This window comes from Bos javanicus, chromosome 17, assembly GCF_032452875.1.
Source record: "Bos javanicus breed banteng chromosome 17, ARS-OSU_banteng_1.0, whole genome shotgun sequence".
NCBI classification, from domain to species: Eukaryota; Metazoa; Chordata; class Mammalia; order Artiodactyla; family Bovidae; genus Bos; species Bos javanicus.
In genome coordinates this window covers 70043097-70070073 of record NC_083884.1, presented here as the reverse complement: position 1 = coordinate 70070073, position 26977 = coordinate 70043097, and the positions used below count along the sequence as shown (strand labels likewise).

At 52.1% G+C, this 26977-nt stretch overlaps 1 protein-coding gene across 2 annotated transcripts; it reads right to left on the bottom strand.

Moving 5' to 3' along the window:
• Nucleotides 1-2258: 2258 nt before the first annotated feature.
• On the bottom strand, nucleotides 2259-18359 carry TCN2 (transcobalamin 2). 2 transcript variants are annotated; one of them, XM_061385371.1, is made up of 9 exons: nucleotides 17815-18356; nucleotides 14318-14510; nucleotides 13420-13589; nucleotides 10609-10770; nucleotides 9302-9474; nucleotides 8992-9178; nucleotides 7299-7470; nucleotides 4920-5035; nucleotides 2259-2804 (listed from the first exon to the last, which is right to left on the bottom strand). In XM_061385371.1, exons 1-9 carry the CDS (start codon nucleotides 17876-17878, stop codon nucleotides 2743-2745), a joined length of 1299 nt encoding a protein of 432 aa, XP_061241355.1. In that variant the 5' UTR covers nucleotides 17879-18356; the 3' UTR covers nucleotides 2259-2742. The 2 variants fall into 2 exon arrangements, with proteins under 2 accessions (XP_061241355.1, XP_061241356.1); XM_061385372.1 differs by lacking the exons at nucleotides 2259-2804; nucleotides 4920-5035 and adding an exon at nucleotides 5048-6931 and having other exon boundaries at nucleotides 17815-18359.
• Nucleotides 18360-26977: the final 8618 nt, after the last annotated feature.

The following is a 26977-nucleotide window of genomic DNA, read 5'->3' as shown; positions in this document are numbered from 1 at the left end:
GATCCTTACTGTGGACATGACTGTCCTCACCCACCCCTCTCAGGGTCCCTGCGGATGGAGCCAGACTAGACACCTGACCCAGTGCCCAGAAGTCGGCTGTGCTGGTCGGACCCCTCCCCAAGCTTTGGGACACAGGCTGCGAAAATAAAAGGGGGCTGGCAAACTTACCACGTTCAGAGGAAGCTGGTCAAGGGGGAGGCCAGGAGAGGGCCTGAGTGGGTGTGGGGCAAGGAGCCAAGCTTCCGGGCTTCCACTGCCCTGCCCCCACCTCTGCAGCCCTCACTTGGTGGGCTGAGCCTTCCCAGCAAACATCCTTTTATTGGAGCAGGATTCAATAGCTTCCTGCTTCTTAGAGCCAAACACACCCGACTAAGTCCCTGGGGGGGGAAGGGGGGGCGGGGAGGACCACATCCAGACCCTGGACCACCGAGGGTCCTTTACATCAACCCCCCACCCATAGCCTCGCCTGGGACCCGCCCCAGCCAGCAACCCCGCCATGGGAGGGGCCCTGGCTTCCTGGGGTGGGGGTGGGGGGCAACGAGGTGGTTCAGGGGCAAGGGCTGGGGTCAGTGAGTGAGGATCTTGGCTCTGCCACCCCCAGGCTGTGTGACCTGAGGCAAGCCGCAGCCCTCTCTGAGCCTTCACCTTACTGTGAAGGGGTCACAGGGCTGGTCCCGAATCCCTCTCTGGAGCACCCTTGGCCTAGATCAAGGCGGGCAGGGGGACCAGCGCTCTGGGGGGCTGGGCGTGGACATTTCACCTTGAACACAGAGGTCCTGTTTTCATGTGGCTTTCAGATCCTTTGATGTTTATCTCAATATCAAGGCAGTTTCTATTTTTTAAAGATTTTTTCTGATATGGACTACTTTAAAAAGTCTTTATTGCATCTGTTACGATGTTGCTTCTGTAGTATGATTTGGCTTTTTGACCACAAGGCATGTGGGATCTTAGTTCCCTGGTTAGGGATCAAACCTGCACCCCCTGCATTGGAAGGCGAAGTCCTAACCATTGGACCACCAGGGAAGTCCCTTCAAAGCATTTTTTAAATTGCCTACTTCCCTCACCTGCCCAGACCCTGGACTGGAGGAAGAAGCACGTGTTTAATCTACGGTGTTGCCGACTCCGTGAGAGTCACGGTAAAACCTGATGTGCAGGCAGAGGGTCCCTCCCAGGGACTTCCTTCCTAACCTTGGTGCAAGGGGGCTAACGGGGTGCCTCCCTGGCTAGAACCCCACTTTTCAGAGGGGAACCCAGAACCCAGCCCTTCCCACTGACAGGCAGGGTCGCCACCCCACTGGCAGCTGAGGCCCTGACCGTCCTCTGAGGAGAAGCTCGGGGGTCCTGGGCCTCCAGCTGAATTGGACTCTGCCGTGTAATCCCAGCCATTGCCAGCTAAAAAGTGTCAGTCGCCTTCTGCCTCTACAAGGATTAAGTCACTAGCCACTGCAGGCACTGACCTTAACACACCCTGAAAGGAGTTCAAGGTGGAGATCGAGAACGAGGTACTCTGTGCTCTGGGAAAACCTGGAAGAACACGCCACCAGGTGGATATTTTCAGGAGATTTTATGAGCCTAATTCTTGTATCTTCTCGTATCTGGAAAAGCACTAACATCAGTAATGGAGCCATCTGCTCCTTGTGGTCAGCAGTAACCTTCACAAGATGAGCAGGAAGCTTCTCCTAAAATGTGTGCTTGACCGCATATAACTCCTTCACTAAAATCATATACATATATACTGACCCCCGCCCCCCACCTCTTTGGAGCAGTTTCTCAGAGCTATCTAAAATTCTGCCTCCCAGGCCATAGTCTCCATTTTGCCCCAAATAAAACTTAACTCCCTACTCTCATGTTACGCTTTTTTTTTTTTTTTTTTTTAAGTCAACACAATCTTTGAGGGCCCTGGTTTTCAGTGTTTGCGTGGAAGAGCCTGGAGGCCTCCCCAGGTCTGTCTCCTAAATCACCAGCCCACACCCCAGCCCCGGGCCACTTCGGGCAAGTCACTCTCCCTCTCTGAGGCACTGATTTCCTCATCTGAAAGCAGAGAGGAAAAGAGAAACATCCAACCTCAGAGTTGTGCAAGAAAGCATCTAGCAAATACACACTCCTAAACAGGAATCTGCGTCACCACCACCAGCCTCGGTCCCCCAGGACCCAGAAGGATGCTCACTCACCCTCCTCTGCTGCCCACGGGGCTGTCCCCCCTTCTCTGCTCCCGGCACCTGCACTGACTCCAAGCTCAAGGCATCAGGACGCTGGGCCACGTGCACAACCAACTCTTTAATCCTTATGGAGGTGGGCTGAGAGCTCTGCAGAAACCCTCACCAGCCGCTACAACGCAGCCGGCTCTGGGGCGGCAGCCTGGACGACAGAGTGGAGAGCTAGGGTCAGGGCCACAGGGCTGTCCTCAAGCGACCCCCATCGCAGAGCGAGCGGTACTCACGAGGCCGCCGGGGAGGAGTCCGAGACGTTTACGCCCTCCGGCCTGTGAGTGACCTTCTCGGGACACCCGCCGGGCCAGGTGGGACCAGACCCAGGCAGACAGACCTCCTGGGGGAGGTGCTGGGCTCCCTGCTCCAGGTGGGCGGTGGTTTAGGACTCCCGCAGGGCTGGTGGCTGTGGGATCCAGGGACAAGTGTGCAAGAGAAGGCAGCAGGATCAGGCGTGTGCGCATTACCGGGGTGTCTGGAGGGAGGGTGGGAGACAGGAAGTGTGGGAGGCAGCGGCGTGGGTGAGCCTGGGGGGCTACCAGCCAACCAGCCTCAGCTCGATGGTCTCTCCATCCTTGGGTCTGTAGTCAGCAATACCTGCAGAAAGAGGTTGGGGGGTGGGGGTTAACAGGCAGACCTCACCTTCTAGACCCCTGCCCTGTAAAATGGGCTCAGGGCTGGGTGGTGGGAAACCCAGGTTCTGTGCAGAGCCAGTCTGGAGACTCCGAACTCAGTGTGACCTCAGGGTCGCTGAGACCCACAGGCTCACTTTGCAATGGGGTACCCCCCAGGGAGGTGGGAGGGCATGAGATGGCACCCTAATAACCATCATGGGGCCAAAGGAACCAGAGACCCTGACAACACTGATGGGCGGGGTCACGTCTTCACAGTCCCCCCGAGGAGCCATCCAGAAGAGGGACCTGCTCGGGGAGGTCTGGGGAGAAGCAGAACCACGAGGGAAGTCAGCCTTCACTCACGAGGCACCATCCAGGCTCCAGCAGACTCCGGGGTTCAAGCCCCAGCTCTGTACTCATAGGGGTGTGGTTCTGGGCAGCTTATGTAACCTCTCCGAGCACTGGCGCTCCCATTTCTAAAACGAGGGTAGTCATGATACCAACAACCCGGCCTCCTTTTTCCCAGGGGAGCAGGCCTCCTGCTGGACCGGGGGGCCGGGTGGGGGAGGTAGAGGACACCACCACCCACGTCTGCCTTGTGGCTGAGTCCATCAGGCTCTCCCCCTCGGCTACCTCCTCAATCCAGCCTTTATCGGTAATAGAGGCCAGATCCAGTCTCTCCATCTGTAGCCTCTTGGTTTTATTTCTCAATTTTTCCAGAAGCCAGGCAGGGAGAAAGATGGCTTTTTACTAGGCTCCCTCAGTCAGTCCCACCTTCTGTAAAGCACAGGGCCCAATCCCCTGGCACATGGCAAGTGCCCCCTAGAAGTCCCAGATACCAGGAGCGGGGACAGATGATCCTTAAGAGTTTGTCCAGTGATAGGGCTGATGCTCAGGGATGCTATGATGGCATGGGGCGTTAAAACTGGAGATGCGCTAAAGGCCCAGTGGGAGTTGATAAGCTGCGATCCACCCATCCCACTCCACACTGGGGCTGGGCCCTGACTGGCAAGCCAGGCTTGCGACGGTCCCTTCTCTCTAGTCAGTGATGGGTGCAGAGGGGCGTCTCCTGGCAACAGGGAAGGGTCTAGGAACGCGCCTGAATCCCAAGTCCGCCTTCAGGATGCCAGGAGACGTGTGCTGGGCAATTCACAGACAAGTTTCCTGCCTCACAAAAGGGAGCAGCCCCGGGAAGACACAGAGCAGCTTCTCTGGAGGAGGAAGCCAGCAAAGAGAGGAGGAGGGTCGCGGGGAGGTGGGGCTGGGCCTGAAATCCTTACTCCCACTGGAATCTGGTCACAGGAGCCAAGAGATGAGCCAATGAAAGCTGCATCGTGGAAGCTAGTTCGTGTCACATTACTGTTCCTTGCAGCCCAAAGCACCCTGCTGGATGATATAGCCTATGTGGCTATTACAAAGAAAGGGGAAGATCTGCATATACCCGCATAGAAAGATGGCTACCATATGTTAAGGATGAAAAAGATAAACTGCAAAACCGTGTATCGAGTTGTGCCATTCAATACGCCAGCCATTAGCCACATGTATCTACTGAGCACTGGAAAGGAACCAAAGAAAGATGCAAAATATGTCATCAATAATTTTGCGTTGATTACATCTTGGAATGATATTGGATGTACTGGATTAAATAAGATGTATTGTTAATGTTAGTTTGATCAACTACAGAATTCAGGATTACATGTGACGAGGCTCACATTTTTTTTTCTATGGGACAGCACTGCTATAGAATATGGCTTCATTTTTACGAAAAAACATATGTACATATTTTTTAAAATTACCTGGAAGAAAATACACCAGAAGTTAAAAAAAAAAAAGTTAATCGCTGGGTAGTGGATTGTGGGCAATTTTAAATTTCTTCTTTTTTGCCTATCTGCTTTCCGAGAGTTGCCACAGTGACATACACAAAAGTTCTTAAGAATACAGTTAAATGTATTATATGCAAGCTTGAGTGTCAGCGGTGACCTGAGGCTGAGCGCCAGGAAGGTTCTGGGGGAAAGCTGGGGTGAGTTGACGAAGCCTGGGTTCTGGGACAGGGCTGGGCTGGGGAACGCGTGCGCAGGGGGCTGGCCACCAGACTCACCTTGCTGCAAGGGGGTGTCAGGATCTCGGAGGACCTGCCAGAACTCACGTTCCCCAGCCTTTCTCCCCAGCACGGAGGTCAGGAAGGGGCCAGACAGGGAGGCCTGTGTTCTAAACCTACCAAAGGGACAGACAAAGAGAAAGAAAAGGTGACTTTTGCTCCCATCGACCCAAGGGCAGAAGCTGAACCACTCACAGAAAGCAAACCTTGCCCTCACTTTCAGGGCAGCACTGGCCAAGCCCTTCCTGGGCAGCCTCACCAGGCGCCCTTCCTCCATGCCTCCTCTCCAGCCCCCTAGACACCTCCCACTCTGGGGGCTGACCTTGCAGCAGGGTGAGAATCAGAAGCTGCCCACGCCCAGAGTGAGGCCAGCAGGAGGAAGAAGTAGAGCAGGTGAGACAGAGGCAGAGACACCGGTGGCGTTTTCGTGGCTCAGTTGTTGTTTAGTCGCTAAGTCGTGTCAGGCTCTTTGGGGATTCCATGGACTGTAACTCGCAAGGCTCCTCTGTCCATGGCATTTCCCAGGCAAAAGTACTAGAGTGGGTTGCCATTTCCTCCTCCAGGGGATCTTCCCGACCCAGAGATCGAACCCGAGTCTCCTGCATTGGCAGGCGGGTTTTTTTTTTTTTACCACTGAGCCACCAGGGAAGCCCCCTCTGTGGCTCAGGGGCACCCCCATTCTCTCAGCTGGGCTGCTCAGTCTTCCCTCTGAGTCTACACACCCCATGCTGCCTGCTACTGGAAAGGCTTGGATTAGATTCCTGGCCTTTGCAACCAAGACACTCCACACCACCCCTTCCTGAGCATGGACACGGCTGCCAAAATGACTCTCTTCAAATGCTGTGGCTGTCCTCTCTCCTTATCAGTAGCACTGGCCTTGGAGATGGAGGGTTTTCATAGTTTTAAGAAACAGAAATGCCCTCAGGGTGACCTGGTCAAAGGGAAGGTTTTAGGGAGCAGCCCGTACCCAGGTCTCGGGGGCCATGTGGCTGCCCAGAGCGCTGCTGGCCTGCCTCGCTCCATTGCTCTCTCCCCTCTTTCTGTCTCTTCCTCGCCGCCTGTCTCTTCCTCTCTCTCCTTCCAGAGTCCGGCTTTCTCTGCCGTGCACTCATGTGCCTCGAACATGCCTCCCTTCTGGCCCCTGAACCCAGCTCAGGCACCCTCTCTACCACCAAGAGAATCATTTCTCAGATTGGTATCCCTCACGTTTTCTCAGAGGTCCTGCAGTTCTGAATAAAACTGTCCAAGTTGGGACTTCCCTGGTGGTCCGTGGTTGAGACTCTTCGCTTACACTGCAAGGGAGTGTGGGTTCGACTCTGCTATGGAAACTAAGATCCCACATGCTGTGGTGTGGCCAAAAAAAAAAAGTTCAATTTTTTTTTCCATTTTGATGACAATGTCCAAACACGACCTTGGTAATCCCAGGTGGCTCAGTGATAAGGAATTTGCCTGCCAATTGCAGGAGATGTAAGAGATGCGGCTTCGATCCCTGCATTAGGAAGATCCCCTGGAGAAGGAAATGGCAACCCACTCCAGTATTCTTGCCTGAGAAATCCCACGGACAGAGGAGCCTGGCGGGCTACCGTCCATGGGGTCGCCAAAGAGTCAGACACGCCTGAGTGACTGAGTATGCACGTCTGCTAGGTGATCCCAGAGCCTGCCAAGGGCACCCGGTGTGTGTGGGCCCAGCGACGCGGCCATCAGCGCACTGCAGGCCACGAGGTCCGCTGGGAGGCACTCATCCTCTGGGCCGGATCCCCGCCGGGGACCCCTCCCATCTTATTCAGGTGTGGACACGGCGGGGCCCAGAGCAGCGCTCTGGAAACACTCATCTCAGATCCATCCCATCTCAGGGTGAGAAGCAAGAGGAAGGCCATTGTTCCACCACACTCTGCAGAAGGCTTGGCCAGGTGACTCCTTCATCACAGGGATCAGACCAGGATCGTTTGATACTAAAAAGTCTCATCCTTCTGAAAGCTAGCCTGTGTTGAGCGCTTACTAAGTGCGTGACCCTGTGCACAAAAAGCATGTGTTAATACCACGTCCTGTCTGTGCCCTCATGCCCTAGCTCCCAAACGGGCCCTGGCGGGTGGGAGGTGAGGGGCACCATGACGTCCTCATGAGCTGCAGGGAAGGCATCTGGCCTGGTCCCCAGCTGGAGAGCGCAGAGCTGGGATTCCAGGGTCTGCCTTGGGAGCCTGCTCTCCCAACCCTGACGCCTGTTTCCACCACAGCATGGGGGCATCGGGGGCGCAGCAGGTGGGAGAAAGCCTGGGCCTCTCCTGAGGGAGCCCTGTCTCCATCCCCTGCCTCACTGAGTCCTGTTTCGGGGGATGCCAGGTCGGGTCAGGCGAGGGCCGGGAGGTGGGGAGGTCTCACCTGAATCTTCCATGCTCCTGGGCGTTCTTCAGGATGTCTTCCAGGGAGGAGCCGGCAGGGACAGAGACAGAGTGTCTGTATGAAGGGGAGATGCCGGAGACCTTCAGCAAGACGTCAATGAACTTCGGGACTTTGGCCTGTGGCGGGGTCTCCAGAGCCGGTTCCAACAGGGCTGAGCCAGGGAGAGGGGAAGGGGCAGCCACTTTGAGGGTAGGGGGCCAGGCCTTAGTCCTCCTTTCTTCCCAGGAAGACACTGCAGCCCACTGGGACCTCCTCCTTCCCCTGGGTCTCCTCCCCGTCAATACCACCACCAATACCATCCAGCTGCTTTCCCAGCCTCCCCAGCCCCTCAGCTCCCACATCCCCCACCACCCAAGCTCAGGCCCCTCACTGGTTTCTCTGCTCCAGTGTCCCCCTCCCACCTACCTGCCCCCCTAGCAGCCCCGGGGGTTGTTAACTAGAACATACATCTGTTCATGTCATCCTCCGTTACTTCTGAGGGATCCCCTCCTTTTCATCCTCCTGCCTTCCTGCCACTCCAGCTCATCCTCCCAGACCCCACGCTGCAGTGAGACCCTCCCCTCAATTCCAGACTGTACGCCTCTGAGCCTTTGCCCTTGATGCCCCCTCCCCATTCTGCCTTCCCCCTCTCTTCTCCACTGGCAAATCCCACCCACCAACCCTAGTTCCTCCGTCAGATGAAGCCCTGATTCAGGCAGCTAACTTCATAATTCAGGGAGTCATTATGAGGTATGGGAGCTAATCAAAATGTTAGCTGGGGAGCTAATGTCTCTCCCCATCCATCCATCCATCTATTCATCCATCTATCCATCTATTCATCCATCCATCCATCCATCTATTCATCCATCCATCCATCCATTCACCCATCCACCCACCCATCCATCTATTCATCCACCCACCCATCCATCTATTCATCCATCCATCCATCCATCTATTCATCCACCCATCCATCCATCTATTCATCCATCCATCCATTCACCCATCCATCCATCCATCCATTCACCTATCCATCCATCCATCTATTCATCCATCCATCCATCCATCCATCTATTAATCCATCCATCCATTCACCCATCCATCCATCCATCCATCTATGCACCCACCCATCCATCCCTCCATCCATCTATTCACCCATCCATCCACCCATCCATCCATCTATGCACCCATCCATCCATTCATCTATTCATCCATCCATCCATCCATCTATTCATCCATCCATCCATTCACCCATCCATCCATCCATCCATCCATCTATTCACCCATCCATCCACCCATCCATCCATCCATCCATCCCTCCATCCATCTATTCACCCATCCATCCACCCACCCATCCATCCATCTATGCACCCATCCATCCATCCATCTATTCATCCATCCATCCATCCATCCATCCATTCATTCATTCATTCATTCAAACATTTCTGTACTGGGCATCACACAAGGGGCTGAAGAGTCACAGCAGGCCCAGAGCTCACCGTTTGGGGTCTCCCTCCCCATACTGAGCATCTAGAACCTGTGAAGGCATCTTAGCTGCAGGTGTGTCCCACGCACACCTGCAAACCCCTGCTGATTCAGCAAATCAAGATGGAGCAAGATCCCCCCCACCCCCACTGGGACAGGGCAACTTCAATGCAGATTGAAAAGAGTGGGGCTTTTGTGAAAAGCCAGCTACCTCTTGGAGCCTGGCAGTCTGGGGAGATGAGATCCACATAGCTCTTCTGGTTCAGGACAGGCAGCAGCTGAGAGATCATGAGAGGGTTCTGGAAGGTCTTGTGCTGTAGGCTGGCCTGCAGAGCAGCCTTGGCTTTAAGGCAGGCCGTGCCCAGCTCCACCGAGGGCCTGAGGGAGCCCATCAGCAACTGGGGACAGAATGGGGAAGAGAAGGAGGAGGGGGGTCAGAGGGGCCGGGTCTTCCAGCCCCTGGCTGGTCCACTTCCCTCCAGCCACTAGGGTAGAGCATGGCCCAGGAGTCTCTTCCCCACCTGCAAAGCCAGAGGGGTGCTGTAGACATTCCCGAAGTAGCCCTCTGGGGTCTGGGCCTTCAGGATCTTCTCTTGCACTCTCTTGAGGGCCAGGTTGATCCGGTTTCTCTGCTTGGGGTTGAGGTTGGACAGCTCCAGACAGGAGAAGGCCATGCCTGCCATGGCCATGGTGTCTGCAGGGGACAAAGTGATGTCTTTGCTTTTTCATACACTGCCTAGGTTTGTCATAGCTTTTCTTCCAAGGAGCAAGCATCTTTTAATTTCATGGTTGGGAAACTAAGTTTCCAAAAGCTGTGTGGTATGGCCCCCCCACCCCCTAAAAACAAAAAACCACAAACGAACAAACAAAAAAACTCCCCTGGTAATTCTAAAGTGCAGGCAGGTTTGCAAGCGAGTGGTGTAGGATAAGGTCCTCTTGACCCTCCCTCCCCCAGTCTCTCTCACTGACCTCTATCCAGTGACTGACCATCCCAGTTTGCCATCCTGGGAACTGGGCAGACTGGGCTGAGTTGTTCCCCCTAGCTGGTGGAAACTTTAAAATGCTGCTCTGACCCTATTGCTCCCCTTCCTCCAGCCCTCCCGAGGCTGCCCATTACCCCGAGGTCCTTCCCTGGGCTGACCCTGCTTAACTCTGTCCCCTGTTAGTGGGAGATGCACCAGGGCAAGAGAGGGCCCTGGAGACCCACGTCACACAGGAAGGAAGCAGATCTGGAATCCAGGTCTCAGGCCTCCTGGTTCATTTTTGGTTGTTTTGTCCCCTCCCAGATTATTCGATGAGAACATCATAGCTGTGTGTCTAGCACTTTCTCCATGCTGGGCGCCATGCTATATCCTTTACTTATTAGACATCTCCTTGCATGAGGCAGGGCGCTCAGGACCGGTGCACTGGGACAACCCTGAGGGATGGATTGGGGAGGGAGGTGGGAAGGGGATTCAGGATGGGGACACATGTACACCCATGGCTGATTCATGTCAATGTATGGCAAAACCCACTACAATATTGTAAATAGTCTCCAATTAAAATTAATTAATTAAAAAAATCCAGACATCTCTTACTGAGATGCTGCTGCGGGGGTTATTTTACCAGAGAAGCTGAGCTAGAAAGGCCAGCTGAGCTGCCCGGGGTGCCCTGCAGTAAGAGTGTGGTGGAGGATGGGGGGAGGAGAGTTGACTCACAGACCCTGCACCACAGTGAGCCCTCATTCCGCCTCCTAATGGACCCGAGAGGAGGGGTCCCAAGGAAAGGTGAGCCTGGGGCCAGGGGCTGCAGGGGCGCCAGCCTGGCCTTCAGGGTGCAGCCCACTCACCCACAGAGACGTGGTCCTGCAGGAGATGCGGCTTGTGTTCCACGGCGTACAGGAGCTTGCCCACCACACTGTCGTGGACTCGCTTCTGGTGGACACACAGGGCCAGGATGCCCAGGCTGTACTGGTAGTAGCTGGTGCGGGGGTGGCCCTGGTGGTTGTGCCCTGGGAGCAAAAAAACCAGGGGGTGGGAGCGTCACGCTTGCCCCTCCCAGCAACCAGCCACCTGCCAGCACCCTGACACCCTCCTTTGGGTGGTGAAAGTGAAAGTCGCTCAGTCGTGTCCAACTCTTTGCAACCCCATAGACTATACCCTCCATGGAATTCTCCAGGCCAGAATACTGGAGTGGGCAGGCTTTCCCTTTTCCAGGGATCTTCCCAACCCAGGGATCGAACCGGGGTCTCCTGCATTGCGAGCAGATTCTTTATCAACTGAGCTATCAGGCACCCTTCTTTTCTTCACCCGCTTGACTCATACTTGCTGAGACACCACTGAGTGTCAGGCACTGTGCCCGGAGGTGTGAACGGTGACGACAGGCCAAGCACAGCGCAGCCAGTGCTAGCTGAGGACTTGCTCAAACCCAGCCCAGGCAGCGACATGTCAGTATGCGGCTGGCTGTTCTCGTTTTCCGAACAAAAGTTTGCCTTCTCCCTGGGCCCCCAGAAGCAGGGGAATAACAAGTCTAGGTGAGATCAATTGCTGCTTCTTTAGGGAAAAAATCAGCCTGTGTTGTTTATCAAGCCACTTTAACTTTTTAGGTGTCCAAGTAGAAATCTGGTGTGGCAGTTTTTCCTAGAAGCCATAGGAGAGAAGATTTCCCTGGGGGTTGTGGTGGTTTCTATAAAGAAAGCTGAGCACCGAAGAACTGATGCTTTTGAACTGTGGTGTTGGAGAAGACCCTTGGACTGCAAGGAGATCCAACCAGTCCATCCTAAAGGAGATCAGTCCTGAATATTCATTGGAAGGACTGATGCTGAAGCTGAAACTCCAACACTTTGGCCATCTGATGCGAAGGACTGACTCATTTGAAAAGACCCTGATGCTGGGAAAGATTGAAGGAGGGAGGAGAAGGGAAAGACAGAGAATGAGATGATTAGATGGCATCACCGACCCAATGGACATGAGTTTGACTAAACTCCAGGAGTTGTTGATGGACAGGGAAGCCTGGTGTGCTGCAGTCCATTGGGTCACAAAGAGTGGGACACGACTGAGCAACTGAACTGAACTGCAGTGGGGTGGGGTCTGCCTGGGGAGAGAGGAAATGCTGAGTGCTGCCCTCTGCTGGTGGGGTGTGGGCACAACCTCGCCTCTGCCTCAGGGATATGTAATTGCTCTCCCACCTGAATTCTCCCTGAGAATTCTGAGCCGCTGAGAGGGCCGGCTGCCATGCTCATGAGACCATGATTATAACTGAATCGTGTACTGAGGTCCAAGGGGCTGAATAACAGAGGTCTCTGAATAGCTGGGGAGCCGGAGCAGGATTCTCTCTGAGGCAGTGACCCAGGGGAGGGAGGGAGGGAGGCAGAGGCCCACAGGAGTGAGCTAGAAGCGGAAGGAAACCTTCCAGATAGGGGGTTCCCTGGATCTGTCAAGACCCTGGTTTGCAAGGTGAGCTGAGAGATATGGCCGGGGTGACCAGAGCCCACAGATGGTGGACGAGTGGCTGGGCAGGGTCTGCAGAGGAGAAATAGGCAGACAGACTGAGCTTGAGGGCTGTGAGCACAGCAGCGAGCAGCTCCTGCAGGGTTTACGCAGCACTAACAGGATCAAATGTATATTTATTTTATTAAAAAAAAATTTTTTTTGGCCACACCTCGTGGTATGTGAGAACATAGTTCCTCAGTTCAGTTCAATTCAGTCGCTCAGCTGTGTCCGACTCTTTGCTACCCCATGAATCGCAGCACGCCAGGCCTCCCTGTCCATCACCAACTCCCGCAGTTTACCCAAACTCATGTCCATTGAGTTGGTGATGCCATCCAGCCATCTCATCCTCCTCCTGCCCCCAATCCCTCCCAGCATCAGGGTCTTTTCCAATGAGTCAACTCTTCACATGAGGTGGCCAAAATATTGAAGTTTCAGCTTCAGCATCAGTCCTTCCAATGAACACCCAGGACTGATCTCCTTTAGGATGGGCTGGTTGGATCTCCTTGCAGTCCATGGGACTCTCAAGTCTTCTCCAACACCACAGTTCAAAAGCATCAATTCTTTGGCACTCAGCCTTCTTCACAGTCCAACTCTCACATCCATACATGACTACTGGAAAAACCATAGCCTTGACTAGATGGACCTTTGTTGACAAAGTAATGTCTCTGCATTTTAATATGCTGGCTAGGTTGGTCATAACTTTCCTTCCAAGGCGTAAGCATCTTTTAATTTCATGGCTGCAGTCACCGTCTGCAGTGAGTACACGCCTCCTCTATTGGAAAGTGGAGTTTTAACCGCTGGGCTGCTGGGGCAGTTCCTAGGTTTATACTCTAAGTGTTCACTCTGTGTGGGCCGGGTTGAGTCAGGAGGCAGGAGAGGAAGCAGAGGGAGGCTAAGGAGTAAGGAGGCTGGGCAGTTGTCCAGAGGAGGATAATCAGACCAAGCTTGGTGGCTGAGCAGCAGGACTTGCCAACAGAATGCATGCAGGATGCAGGAAAGGCTTGATTAAGGATTCCCCCTGGAGCAGGCCCAAGCCTCGATAAATATCAAGACAGGCAGAGCGGAGGGCAGGAAAGAGGCTTGAGGAGAAAACCCAAAGCTCTGATGTGCACGTTCCATGATGCTGTCCGATGCGCCCTCCCTGCCCCTGGCAGCCCGCGCCTCCTCACCGATGGCCCTCTTCTCGTCCTCCAGGAACCGCTTCAGCTGGGAGACCAGCCTGTCCCCCTTGCGGCCTCCGATGAACTCGCAGTTGGCCCGGAGAGCCAGCAGGTAGAGGGCCAGCTGGCCCATAGAGGGCTTGGCCTCGGAGTCATTGTCATCCTTGTTGGAGGCAGGCCTAGGACCAAGCCAGGGAACAACACTTTTGTGAGAAAGGGCCTTCCCGGTGAGCCTGCCTTGGGGCACTTTCCCTGCCAATATGACAAACTGGAAAAAAAAAATCCTAGTGGTTGGAAAGTTTCTGAGACCTGCCAGAAGCAGATGTAGTCAGCGATGTAAGTTGTGAGGTGTACATCACACATATTTCATAAAAATGACAAGTTGAACTCAAGGGCAAACTCTGAGAGCTCTTGAGTCCAAGTGACCTGTCTGCCCGCCCCCCACTGTGGCCACGCTTCCCCTGCAGCCTCCCTTTCTTCCTCTCCTCGCCCTGCGTCCACTTCCCAAGCAGGAGACGCTCTCTGACGGTCCTGACCCTTCACCCCTCATTCAAGCTCCCAAGCTGGACCTCAGGACAAGCCCCTCCCCCCTTAATAGCCCCTGGAAAGGGAGCGCAGATAGTCCGATGCTGCCGCTGGGCTCAGTGTGAAAGAGTGCGGCCATGGATTAGTGATGTCTGCCTCAGTCGGGCAGAGGGCGGTACAAAGGCTGCACAAGGGCCCTGGATTGGGATCTCCAATCCGGTCAGATCAACCCCACTCCACAGATGGAGAGAGGCCCAGAGGAGGTGAAACTTGCCCTAAGGTCTCCCAACAAAGCAGAGACAGGCCCAGACCGGAGCGCGGGTCTCCTGCCTCCTAGGATGAGGGGCTGCCCCGGAGAAAGGAGGAGAGAGCATGGCCGGACCTCAGGAGGCTCTGCTGGTAGCTGAGCTTGAGGCTGTGCAGGTAGTGGGCCTCCTTGGCCCCAGCCTGCAGGCTCGAGAGGCGCAGGCCCACGTAGATACTGGGGTTCAGCTGCTCCGGGGAGAGCCGGTCCATCCAGGGCAAGAGGCGCTGGCCCAGCCTCTCCACCAGCGTGCTGTCCACCTCGGTTATCTCTTAGGAAAGAGAAGAGGCCAAGTGAGGGGGCAGGGCGAGGCCACAGCAGCACCTTATCAAGGTATTTTCCAGGGAATAAACATCCCCACCTTTATGGCCACCGGCCACACACCTGACTGGTATGGGGGAGTCTGGTTGTAACAAGAGGCAGCCAGTATCCCGAAAGAGTGGCTGGAGTGGGCCAGGAAAGAGGTGGTGGGCCCAGGGCAGAAGCGGGTACCAGACAGCCACTCTGCCCATCAGAGACTGGCCAAGCGACGGGTGGTTCCCCAGGCACCGCGCCCCACCCGCCTTGGTCCTCACGCCAGCCCTGCCTGCGATGTAGGTGCTGGGAGCAAAGAGAAAACAGAAGTTCAAAGCTGTGGGCGTGTCCCACCCATTTACAGAAACTTCGGCCCACGTGGGAACAGGTTACAGATCCAGTTTTCAAAACATAAATAGACTCACAGATGTAGAAAACAAAACGAAAGTTACCGTGGGGAAAAGGGGAGAGAGGGATAAACTGGAAGATTGGGACTGACATGCACACACTGAAAAAGTGAAAACGTTAGTCACTCAGTCGTGTCCACCTCTTTGCAACCCCATGGACTGTAGCCCGCCAGGCTCCTCTGTCCCTGGGATCCTCCAGGCAAGAATACTGGAGCGGGTTGCCATTCCCTTCTCTAGGGGATCTTCCTGACCCAGGGATCTCACCCAAGTCTCGTGCATTGCAGGCAGATTCTTTACCATCTGAGCCACCAGGGAAGCCCATGTACATACTACTCTGTCTGTATATATATAAAACAGATAACTAAGTAAGGACTTACTGTATAGCACAGGGAACTTTACTCAATAGTCTGTAATGATCTATATGGGAAAAAAAAATCTTAAAAAAAAAGTGGACATAGGTATACACATAACTCATTAACTTCTCTGTACAGCAGAAATTAACACAACATTGTACATCAACTCTATTCCGATTACAAAAAAAAAAAAACAACACTGCAGGCTGCCCGCTGGCTCACTGGGGCGGTCTGGTGAACTTCCTCGGGGGCAGGTCTCAGAATAATGCTTTTCCTGCCAACTGAGTTTAGGTGAGAAGGACCTGAGATCGGGAGCTAAACTGCTGGAAAGCCATCGTCATTGTCTGCAGCCATTTATCTGTGTGCTTCGGGATTCACCCACGAGGGAAGCAGAAGCCTCAGGGGTATTTCCCAGTCCAGCAGACAGGAGCCGGCCTCCCTCGGGGACAGGACCTGGGCTGAGCAGGTGGCCTTGGACTTTTGCCGGCTACTTCCTCCTAATTGGTTAATGGTGGCTCAGATGGCAAAGCATCTGCCTGCAATGCAGGAGACTGGGGTTCCATCCCTGGGTCAGGAAGATCCCCTGGAGGAAGGGAATGGCAACCCACTCCAGTATTCTTGCTTGGAGGATCCCATGGACAGAGGAGCCTGGCGGGCTACAGTCCATGGTTTCCAAAAGACACGACTGAGCGACTGCGATTTCACTTTCTTTCCTCCTAATTGCAGTGGGGATTCCAGCTGCTGGGCAGCTACCCCCCACCCACCCCCACCCCCAAGAATGCAGCAAAGGAACTTGAGGGGAGGGTACTTCTCTTTTCCTTGCTCTTTCTCTGTGGCTTTCTGTGTGTCCACCGCCATTTCTAGAGGAATTTCTCTCTCTTTCTCTCTGGATCTATCTCGTTCTCTCCATTTTTCAGCCAGTCTGTCTGCCTATCGGTCCTTCCACAGTTCTCTTTTCCTCTCCCTCTTCTTCAAACCGGAGAGGGAGCCCCTGCCCCAAGCCAGGGCTCCAACCTCCAGCGGGTGAGTCAGCTCTGGGATTAGAGAGACAGGAAGAGAAGCTGGTGCTCTAAAGAGAGGCAGGTAAACCCGATTCAGTCTCAGCAGGAAGGAGCCGGGCAGATTCCCCCGAGGCAATAAAAGTGAGCCTGGGTGAGCGCGCTGCCCTCTGGGCCTGGGGTTCACAGGGCCGCCCAGCTCTGCCAGCTGAGGACTGGCTCTGACAATGGGAATTCCATGCAGGAGCTGGTGCTGGCATCCCTGTCATATTCACAACCACACGGGGCTTGAAGCTGGCAGAGCAGAAATGCTTGCGTCACACCAGGAAGAAGGCCGGGGAGCATTCTCAACCCCTTTTACGAGTGAGGGAATGAGACTGGGGGCGACTAAATGGCCTGGCAGCAGTGGGCTGTACCCCCAAACCCAGCCCAGCACTCTAAAGGGGTCAAGCCTATGGATGAATTGTTGAAAGGCTCATACCCAACAGAGGGTCCTGGGTCACCCCCGGGGACTGTCTGGACAGGAACCAAGAGCCAAGGGCTTGAGAGGTCAGAGACTCCTGGTGCCAGGGGAAGACCCTGACCTGGAGTTCTCAGAACCAAGTTCCAGCCAAGTCCTGGAAAGCCAAGGTGCCTTGGGCAGGCAGGTCACCTGGTCCCTATGACCCTTGACCGCTTCATCTGTCACCTGGACACAAGTGAGCCTGCCTCTCGGTTTCTCCATGAGTCACAAGAGATCCTGCTGCTGGGTGCCTCCCTTCCTGCCTCTGTTTCCTGCGGGTCTCCAGGGCGTCAGCAGCCCTGAGCCTGTGTGCTCTGACTCCCAGACAGGCCCTGAGAGGCCCCCAGTGGAGCAGGCAGGCCCCTGGATGTGGAGTGCAAAGCTAATGCCTCGGCGTCCTCACACCCCGGGTCTCCACCTGCTCACTTTCCCTCTGTCTGGGGTGGCCCCCCCTGCCCCCCACACTCCTCTCCTCGCCGCCACCAGCGCCTTTTCCTCCTTTGGGTCTCAGTTCCTGCATCGCCTCCTGGTCCTCGGAAATCCCACCCTTTCTCCCTGAATTGGCGGCACCCAGCTCTCTCCCTGCAGGCCGGGGGCTTCCTTTGGCCACAGCCCCCAAGCCCAGCACTGACTCGCGTCTTGACCACTGTCCCTTTCACTAGAACGGAAGCTCTATCTAGCTGGGGCAGGGCTGGGACCCCTTTCTTGCTCCCTGTTTTTTCTCCAAAGCCTAGTCCCACACTTGGCATAGCGAAGGCTCGGTCAGCATTTACTGAATGAATAATCAACAAATGACTGATGTCATGGAAGCGATCTTGTCTGGTAGCAAGTCAGACGTAGAGTTCATCTCAACACAGCGCGCTAAACGCGTTGAGGTTCAGGGAAGTCCAAACTGCCGTGGGAGCCCCGAGGGGCGGCTAAGTCACCCCCCAAACACACATCCGAGCCTTGGTTTCTCCCCTTGTATAATGAGGGGCTGGGACAAGATGGTCCTCTCTCCAGGTTAGATCCAGTTACTCACCGCAGATGTTGGCTAGCGCTCCCAGGCCCCCCAGCAGGAAGAGGAGGGCCCCGAGGTGCCCCATGGCAGGAGCAGGGGGTGGACAGCAGGCGGGGAGCGGGACAGGCTCCTAGGGCTGGCCAGGTAGAGAGAGGCTCTCCTGACCACAATGGTCACTGCTCCGAAAGAGGCAGCTTCCTGTCACTGATTAATCCCTCCACGCCCGGCAGCACACTGCTACGTCAGCAGAGGGAAAAGGGAAAAGGTCTGTAGCTGAGGGGAAAGGGAGGCCAAAGAACAGGGGAAGGAAGGGCAGAGCAGCGCGGGCCTTCCTGGAGGCGGGGGCAGGGGCGAGTGCGGCCAGCCACACTTTCCCCGCCGCCCGAAGAGCCCTGGATGGGGGTGCAGAACGTCTGACTGCTGAGTCTGTTCAGCCACGCCTGTCTGTATGCCCTCGGTAGACACGGTAGGCTAGGGTGCCTACTTGCTACCCCTCCCAGAAGGAGCCCCTGAAACTGCCCACCCCGGCCTGGGACAGGAGAACGGGACTGGGAGCTGGGACAGTCACGTGAGCAGTCAGCTGTTCTCTGCCCGCCTGCTCAGAGCGGGCGCGGCCGCGGGACCCGGACCAGACCGCCCAGTTTTCTCAACCAACCTTCTCAACCAACCGGAAAGTTGGGCGCCTCCTGGGAGACAAAACAAAGCAATTTAGGGAGCGAGATTTAATCGTTAGACACACGAAGCCACGGTTAGCAGGGCCACTTGCAAGGACTAGGAAAGTCACCTAGAAATAGTCTCTGCGAGAAGAGAGAACAAAGGCTTCCCCGTCCACCAAGCCCCACAGAAGAATCTGTGTCCAAGAGTTAGCTCTGGAGGTGCTGTGTTACCTTGGCCTCTCTGAGTCTGAAATGGTTTCTCTTGTGTGAGTCAAAAGGGTTGGAGGAGACCATTCTAATTAAGCTCCCTTCCAGCTCAACCTTAGACCTTAAAACATCTTTAATCACTTGCAAATACAATTTTTTTCTGCAATCATTTTATGGGTAATTGCCATGGTTCATTTTTTCAAGATAATCTGGTTTTGTGCCTGACTTCTCACAAGCCAATAAATACAGACATAAATAAATACAGATATGTGCATCTGTTCACGGAAGTACTTTGCAAATACAGAATTAGACTGTCTGGTGCAAGGAGGCTGGGTGTTGCCCATCAGGGTGAAGCTCTCCTGCAGCCCCTCGGGTTCAGACTTCCAGGGGGACCTTGGAACTCTGGGGGCAACAGAGCGGTCATGGTCTGGGACAGGGCTGCCCGGCTCCCCAACCCTCGGCAATGATTCTGTCTCCTGCCATCTCCACACAGCAGCCTCTGTGAGAACCGGCTTCCTTGGGAGAGTCACCACCTCCGCCCCCTGAGAACTTGAAGGTGCCGCTGGTGACTAGCAGGGGAGGGGGTGCATTTCCATAAACAGTAGAAATAGACCGACTGACTGGGGGTGGAATGTTTTAGGTAATGCGGTCAGGGGAAGTGAAAAAGGAAATGATAATCGTTTGGTTCAGGACTTCTGTCTGGGGGGTCTGGAGCTGGGAACGTGGCTTCCCAGGTGGCTCAGGGGTAAATAATCTACCTGTCAATGCAGGAGACATGGGTTTGATCCCTAGGTAGGGAAGATCCCCTGGAGAAGGGAATAGCAACCCACTCCAGTACTCTTGCCTGGAGAATCCCATGGACAAAAGAAGCCTGGCGGGCTACAGTCCATGGGGTCGCAAAAGAGTTGGACACAACTGAGCGACTAAACAACAGCAACAAGCCGAGAAAGTAAACACTGGCTTGGAACGGGCAGGTAAAAGTTTGCGTGTCTGGGCATCAGGCAGGCACAGACACAGCCAGCTGCGACATAAACAGGAAGCATCACTTCTCCCAAGGTCACATCACAGCTGTAAAGTGTCCCAGTAACCATGCTGTTTGAGTGACTATTACTTTTTTTACCGGGATTTCTTTTTCCCCCTAAAATCACAAACCATCAGTAATTTGCTGTTTGAAGTTGTTAGTAAGAAAGACAGTATGGGAGGCGCCAAGTCCCTTTGGCAAGGGAAGCTGCTCCAGTATGTATTTTCCGGACTCAGCAGTCCCTGCCTGCCTCAACTTTGTAGTTTTCAGGTAAACAGGATACTTTGCTGTCCAGACCTCAAGCTGACCCTTCTCATGCAGCCCTGCGCTGTGTTAAACCCACCAAAATACTGCTTGATTGGGACTTCCCTGGCAGTCCAGTGGTTAAAACTCCTCGCTTGGGGTGCGGGTTCCATCCCTGGTTAGGCAACTAAGATCCCGAATGCATGTGGCCAAAACAATTAAAACTAAAAATACTGTTTGGTTTACATTTTACCTAACCCAACCCTTCACCCAAATCCTGTAATAACCTTTCTCTTTGTGTGGTCAGACCCCCACAGTTCCTCCACCTCATCTCAGTGGATCAATTGAGCTGATTCTGTTAGGCTAAAGGGTTCTTAGTGGTCTCAGAATGACTGGGCTAGGACACAACCTAAGAAGGAATCCAACAGGGAAAGAAAGTTACATTGTATCTATGAACCAGGAAACATTGCACAGCACGGGGAATACAGCCAGTATTTTGTCAGAACTAAACATGGAGTACAGCCTTTAAAATTTTTGATCACTATGTTGTACCCCTGAAACATACGACATTGTACGTCAACTATACTTCAATTTAAAAAAAAAATGGTGAAAAAATATATGCATGACGGTGGCACGAGGAGAATGAATATAACAAATGCATGACTGTATGGTCACATACGGGATATCCATTCTCGTAATTAAAAGTGAGTTGGGAAGACCCCCTGGAGAAGGAAATGGCTCCAGTACTCTTGCCTAGAGAATCTATGGACAGAGGAGCCTGGCGGGCTACAGTCCATGGAGTCGCAGAATCGGACACGACTGAGCAACTAACATCCTCACCTTCACATTAAAATCTTAGAGCCCATTTAACGTAGAAAGATGTTCATAATTAATCTTAAATTATAAAAATGATGTAAGTAACACATGTGGGTTGCACAAAAAATTAGAAAACATGTTAAGGGAAAAGAAGGAGATAGAGGAGGCAGTCCAGTGGCTAAGACCCTGCTCCCAATGCAGGAGGCCCGGGTCCCATCCCTGGTCAGGGAACTAGATCCCACATGTCACAACTAGGAGTTTGCATGCTGCAACTGAAGACCCCGCATCGCCACAGTGAAGATCAAAGACGCCCTGTGCCACAATCAAGACCTGGACAGCCGAATAAATAAGTAAATATTTCAAAAAGAGTGGTGGAAAGAGTGCTGACTTCAGAAACTTCTATAGCGAGTGAGGTCTGTAAGAATAAAGGTAAACGGACCCCCACATAGGCACTGCATCACGAGGGCAAGGATTGATATCTCTGCTGCTAGTAGACACTGCTGTTGCTGCTGTCCAGGAGCTCAGCCGCGTCCGACTCTTTGCAACCCCATGGACTGCAGCACGCCAGGCTTCCCTGTCCTTCACCATCTCCCAGAGCTTGTTCAAACTCATGTCCATTGAGCTGGTGATGCCATCCAACCAGCTCATCCTCTTTCGTCCCCTTCTCCTCCCGCCTTCAATCTTTCCCAGCATCAGGGTCTTTTCCAATGAGTCAGTTCTTCTCATCAGGTGGCCAAAGTATTGGAGTTTCAGCTTCAACATCAGTCCTTCCAATGAATATTCAGGACTGATTTCCTTTAGGATGGACTGGTTGGATCTCCTTGCAGTCCAAGGGACTCTCAAGAGTCTTCCCCAACACCACAGTTCAAAAGCATCAATTCTTTGGTGCTCAACTTTCTTTATGGTCCAACTCTTACATCCATACATGACTACTGGAAAAACCATAGCTTTGACTAGATGGGCCTTTGCTGGCAAAGTAATGTCTCTGCTTTTTAATATGCTGTCTAGGTTGGTCATAGCTTTTCTTGCTAAGAGCAAGCATCTTTTAGTTTTGGGGTTGCATCACCATCTGCAGTGATTTTGGAGCCCAAGAAAATAAAGTTTCTCACAGTTTCCACTGTTTCCCCATCTATTTGCCATGAATTGATGGGACTGGATGCCATGATCTTTGTTTTTTGAATGTTGAGTTTTAAGCCAGCTTTTTCCACTCTCCTCTTTCACTTTCATTAAGAGACTCTTTAGTTCCTCTTCGCTTTCTGCCATAAGGGTGGTGTCATCTGCATATCTGAGGTTATTGATGTTTCTCCCAGCAATCTTGATTTCAGCTTGTGCTTCATCCAGCCTGGCATTTCACATGATGTACTCTGCATATAAGTTAAATAGGCAGGGTGACAATATACAGCTTTGACGTACTTCTTTTCCAATCTGGAACCAGTCCGTTGTTCCATGTCCAGTTTGAACTGTTGCTTCTTGACCTGCATACAGGTTTCTCAGGAGGCTAGTAGACATATGTACTAGAATTGAACAATTAAATGTATGGCAGACTGCCGAGAAAGGGCTGGTTTTTCAATGTTGGAGAGGGGTTTACAGATAAGCACAGGGAGGAGGCTGGGATGATCCGTGTGGTGATGGGTTAGAGGTGGTTACATCAGTATGAGTTCAGGGTTAGCTTAATACAGACGTAGATGGTTGCATCCAGAGCTAGTGACGAGCACATGTGTACACAGCAAAACAGTATACACGAACATAACGTTTTGCTCTGTCAGCTGAGAGGGTCTAGAAGCAAAGATGCCACAGTGGCAATAAGATTACCAAGTGCCTAGGTTTTGGTTTATAAAAATGGCAGCCCACTCCAGTGTTCTTGCCTGGAGAATCCCAGGGACGCGGGAGCCTGATGGGCTGCTGTCTACGCGGTCGCACAGAGTCGAACACAACTGAAGTGACTTAGCAGTAGCAACCATTCTCCAACTAAAGAAACCAAGTTCCCCTGGTATATAAAAGGAACCAGGCTGATTCCAGGTTGGAATATTTTGAACGATAAAATAAAGTGATGTTAGACTACAACCAGGTCTTCCCTGATAGCTCAGCTGGTAAAGAATCCACCTGCAATGCGGGAGACCTGGGTTCGATCCCTGGGTTGGGAAGATCCCCTGGAGAAGGGAAAGGCTACCTACTCCAGTATTCTGGCCTGGAGAATTCCATGGACTGTATAGTCCATAGGGTTGCAAAGAGTTGGAATGACTGAGCGACTTGCACTCACTTTCACTTTCACTTCCCCTAGTATGGCTGACACCAGGACTAGGACAAGAAATATGCAAGATGAGTCTGGTGCATCTTATAAAGCTAGAAGGTAAGGAAGTGCATGCACTCGTGCGCGCGCGCGCGCACACACACACAGGGATAATGTCAAAAAGATACAAAAGCAAACAGAAAGGGCCCCCTAGTGGCCAAAGCTGGAATATTTTGAACAAAAAAATAAAGTGATGTTAGACTATGGGAGAAGGCAATGGCACCCCACTCCAGTACTCTTGCCTGGAAAATCCCATGGATGGAGGAGCCTGGTAGGCTGCAGTCCATGGGGTCTCGAAGAGTCGGACATGACTGAGAAACTTCACTTTCACTTCTCACTTTCATACATTGGAGAAGGAAATGGCAACCCACTCCAGTATTCTTGCCTGGAGAATCCCAGGGACGGGGGAGCCTGTTGGGCTGCTGTCTATGGGGTCGCACAGAATCGGACACAAGTGAAGCGACTTAGCAGCAGCAGCAGCAGACTATAACCAGGTCTTCTCTGATAGCTCCGTTGGTAAAGAATCCTCCTGCAATGCAGGAGACCCCGATTCGATTCCTGGGTTGGGAAGATCCCCTGGAGAAAGGATAGGCTACCCACTCCAGTATTCTTGGGCTTCCCTTGTGGCTCAACTGGTAAAGAATCTGCCTGCAATGTGGGAGATCTGGGTTTGATCCCTGGGTGGGGAGGATTCCCCTGGAGGAAGAAATGGCAACCCATTCCAGTATTCTTGCCTGGAGAAGCCCATGGACAGAGGAGACTTTCGGGCTACAGCCCATAGGGGTGCAAAGAGTCAGACACAACTGAAGCAACTTAGCAGACACGCATGCAGACTATGACCCAAAGTAAAAAATAAATAGCCATGAGTACATACTGATACAAATAAATGATTCAGTACATAAATACTGACATACACTGAATGTTTGCATGTCCCCCACCCCCCGCAATTCATGTGTTGAAAATTGATACCTAATGCCACGGGTTTTGGAGGTGGGGCCTTTGGGAGGTAATCAGGAGCCATCATGAAAGGGATTAGACCCCTTATAAAAGAGATCCCAATAGATAAACAACAAGGACCCAGTGTACGGCACAGGGAACTAGCCTCAATATCTTGTAATAACCTATAATGGAAGAGGATGTTAATAAGAATATATTAAAAAAGAATACATACACGTAATAACTATGTATATATTTTACACATATATGTAAAATAACTGGGGTCTTCCCCCAAGTGGCTCAGCGGGAAAGAATCTGCCTGCAAATGCAAGATATGCAGGAGACAAGGGTTTGATCTCTGGGTCAGGAAAATCCCGAGGAGGAGGAAACAGCAACCCACTCCAGTATTCTTGCCTGGAGCATCCCATGGACAGTGGAGCCCGATGGGCTACAGTCTGTGGGGTCGAAAAGAGTCAGACATGACTGAGCACATGAGTAAGATATAACTGAATCACTTTATTACACACCTGAAACTAATACATTGTAAAACAACTATATTTAAACTAAAAAAAAATTTTTTTAGAAAGAGACAGCCCTCACTCCTTTAGCTCTGTGAGGACACAGTGAAAAGGTGGCTGTCTATAAACCAGAAAGCTGGCCTTCTCCAGACGCCAAATCTGTCCGCCCCTCGGTCGTGGACTTTCCAGCCTCCAGAATTGTGAGCAGTAAATTTTTGTTGTTTATAATCTACTAATGGGATTTTGTTATACCCTTTGGACAGACTAAGACAAATGGGTGAGAGACAAATCTCTCACGCAGAACAATTTCCAGTAACGAACATAGATACTCTGCCTTCAAGGAGGGGAAGCGTAAGTGTGGGCTGTTCCGAGTGACTGCCTTCCAAAAATTACAGTGTGAAAAGGGGGTGGGAGGAACAGCATCTTTACCGGGGAGAAACTTGACAAGCACTGCCTTGACCAAATGACCAAAGCCAGCATGAACAGCGATAAATCATGTTGACAGCGCACACCCTTGTCAGGATGTAATGAGAATAGCACTTCGCCTCTGTGGTCCTCCTCCAACCCACAGTTTAACCATGAGTTAAAAAAAACAAAACAAATTCCAAAGAAGGCACATCTACAAAATACCTGACCACGACTCCTCAAAACTGTCAAGGTCATCACAAACAAAGAAGATCTTAGAAACTGTCACAGCCAAGAGGAGACAGAACAACTAAATGTAACACGATGTCTTGGAATAGAAGGGAAAAAAAGGATAATAGCTTAAATTAAGGAAATCTGAGTAACGTATATTAATAATAAAGTATTGATATTGGTTCATTAATTGTAACACATACACCATACTGTTAGGTGTTACTATTAAGAGATTCTATGCTCTCGCTTCTGCTGCCGTGAAGCATCCAGGTTTGGTCCCTGGTCAGGGAACTAACATCCCACAAGTTTTAAAAAATAGTAATAACAATAAGAGAAACTGACTCTGGGGTACGTGGGAACTCTTTGTACTATCTACTCAATTTTTATGTAAAGCTAAAGCTGTTCTAAGGCTTCGCTGGTGGTTCAGTGGTAAAGAATCCACCTGCTAATTCAGGAGACGCAGTTTCCATCCCTGGGTCTGGAAGATCCCCTGGAGAAGGAAATGGCAACCCACTCCAGTATTCTTCTGGGGAAATTCCATGGACAGAGGAGCCTGGTGGGCTACAGTCATGGGGTCGCAAAAGAGTCAGACATGACTGAGCGACTAGACAACAACAAAGTTGTAAAAAAATAAAGCCTATTTTTTTAAAGGAGGAATTTCTTTAAAATGATCATCTCATCACTTGTGTGGACTTTGCAGGTACTTTTGCTCGTGCTCTTAAATAAGTCATGCCATGCTCTGGAGGGTCTACTGATTTTAAGCCACTTGGGGGTCTTCTGGGAGACTAGGTTAAAAGTGAAGCTATTTTACCAGTTGCTCAAAGACTCACTCACATCTTAATTTTAATTGTTCTTAGTGGAAACCAAAATCTTAGTATCATCTTTTTGAAGGTTTATCAAGTATCATAGTAGATTGATTTCTATTTTGTCTCAACCAGCCCTGTAATACTAATGTTATGCTTTATTTTGCAAATTTAAATTGACCTCTGCTGGATCCATTTACTTTTATGCCTTGGTCCAAAAGACTCCAACTTATATTTGGCAGTTCTGTACTTGGCCCCCCAAACCCAACTGTTTTCTACCAGGGCTCAGTGACAAGCCAGGAGGGCTTTCTTCAATGGTGTATACATCTCTGCAGTAGATGGCATGACCTGCCTGAGAATTCCAGAGTTCTGCCTTGTGATTCACGCACTGGGGCTTGCCATAAGCTCCACACTGCCTCTTTCCCTCCACTGACTCCACCAACAGCACGGTGTCGGCTGGATCGGGTGGTCCAAGTGGGGCACTGTTTGCTCTGCAGGCAGGACCTGCTTCAGAGCCCCGTCTTTACTTATCCTGCCTGATCAGCATGATATCAGTGTAACAGATCAGTGTAACGCCTGTGGGCTGTTCCCATGATCCAGATCTCTTCAGACTAATATTATGACGGAAAGCAGGACAGTAAACATACCCCAACATGAAACTAGATGAATATTACTGTCCATGAGGATGAGAACTGTTTCTGATCCTCTTTTTTTGGGCTCAAGGTATGCAGGATCTTAGTTCCCCAACCTGGGATCGAATCCGCCTCCTGCAATAGCAGCACGGAGTCTTAACCACTGGACGGCCAGAGAAGTCTCTGATCCTCTTGTCTAAGGAAAATAATGCACTTGCTTAATCAATTTCAGGAAACCATATACCTAGGGCTTCCCGGTGGCTCAGTCAGTAAAGAATCCACCTGCCAATACAGGAGACCCTGGTTTGATCCCTGTATTGGGAAGATCCCCTGGAGAAGGAAATGGCAACCCGCTCCAGTATTCTTGCTGATTTGCTCTAGCAATGAAACAATTTCAAGCACAGCAATTGTGATCAGGGCTATTAC

Coding starts and splice junctions, on each gene's coding strand:
- TCN2 (XM_061385371.1), bottom strand. CDS start 17,878: ATGGGGCACCTCGGGGCCCTCCTCTTCCTGCTGGGGGGCCTGGGAGCG. Junction 7,471..8,991: donor AGACTGCCAGGCTCCAAGAG/GTAGCTGGCTTT, acceptor TCCCTGGCTCAG/CCCTGTTGGAACCGGCTCTG. Junction 5,036..7,298: donor CAGGAGCATGGAAGATTCAG/GTGAGACCTCCC, acceptor TCCCTTTGGTAG/GTTTAGAACACAGGCCTCCC.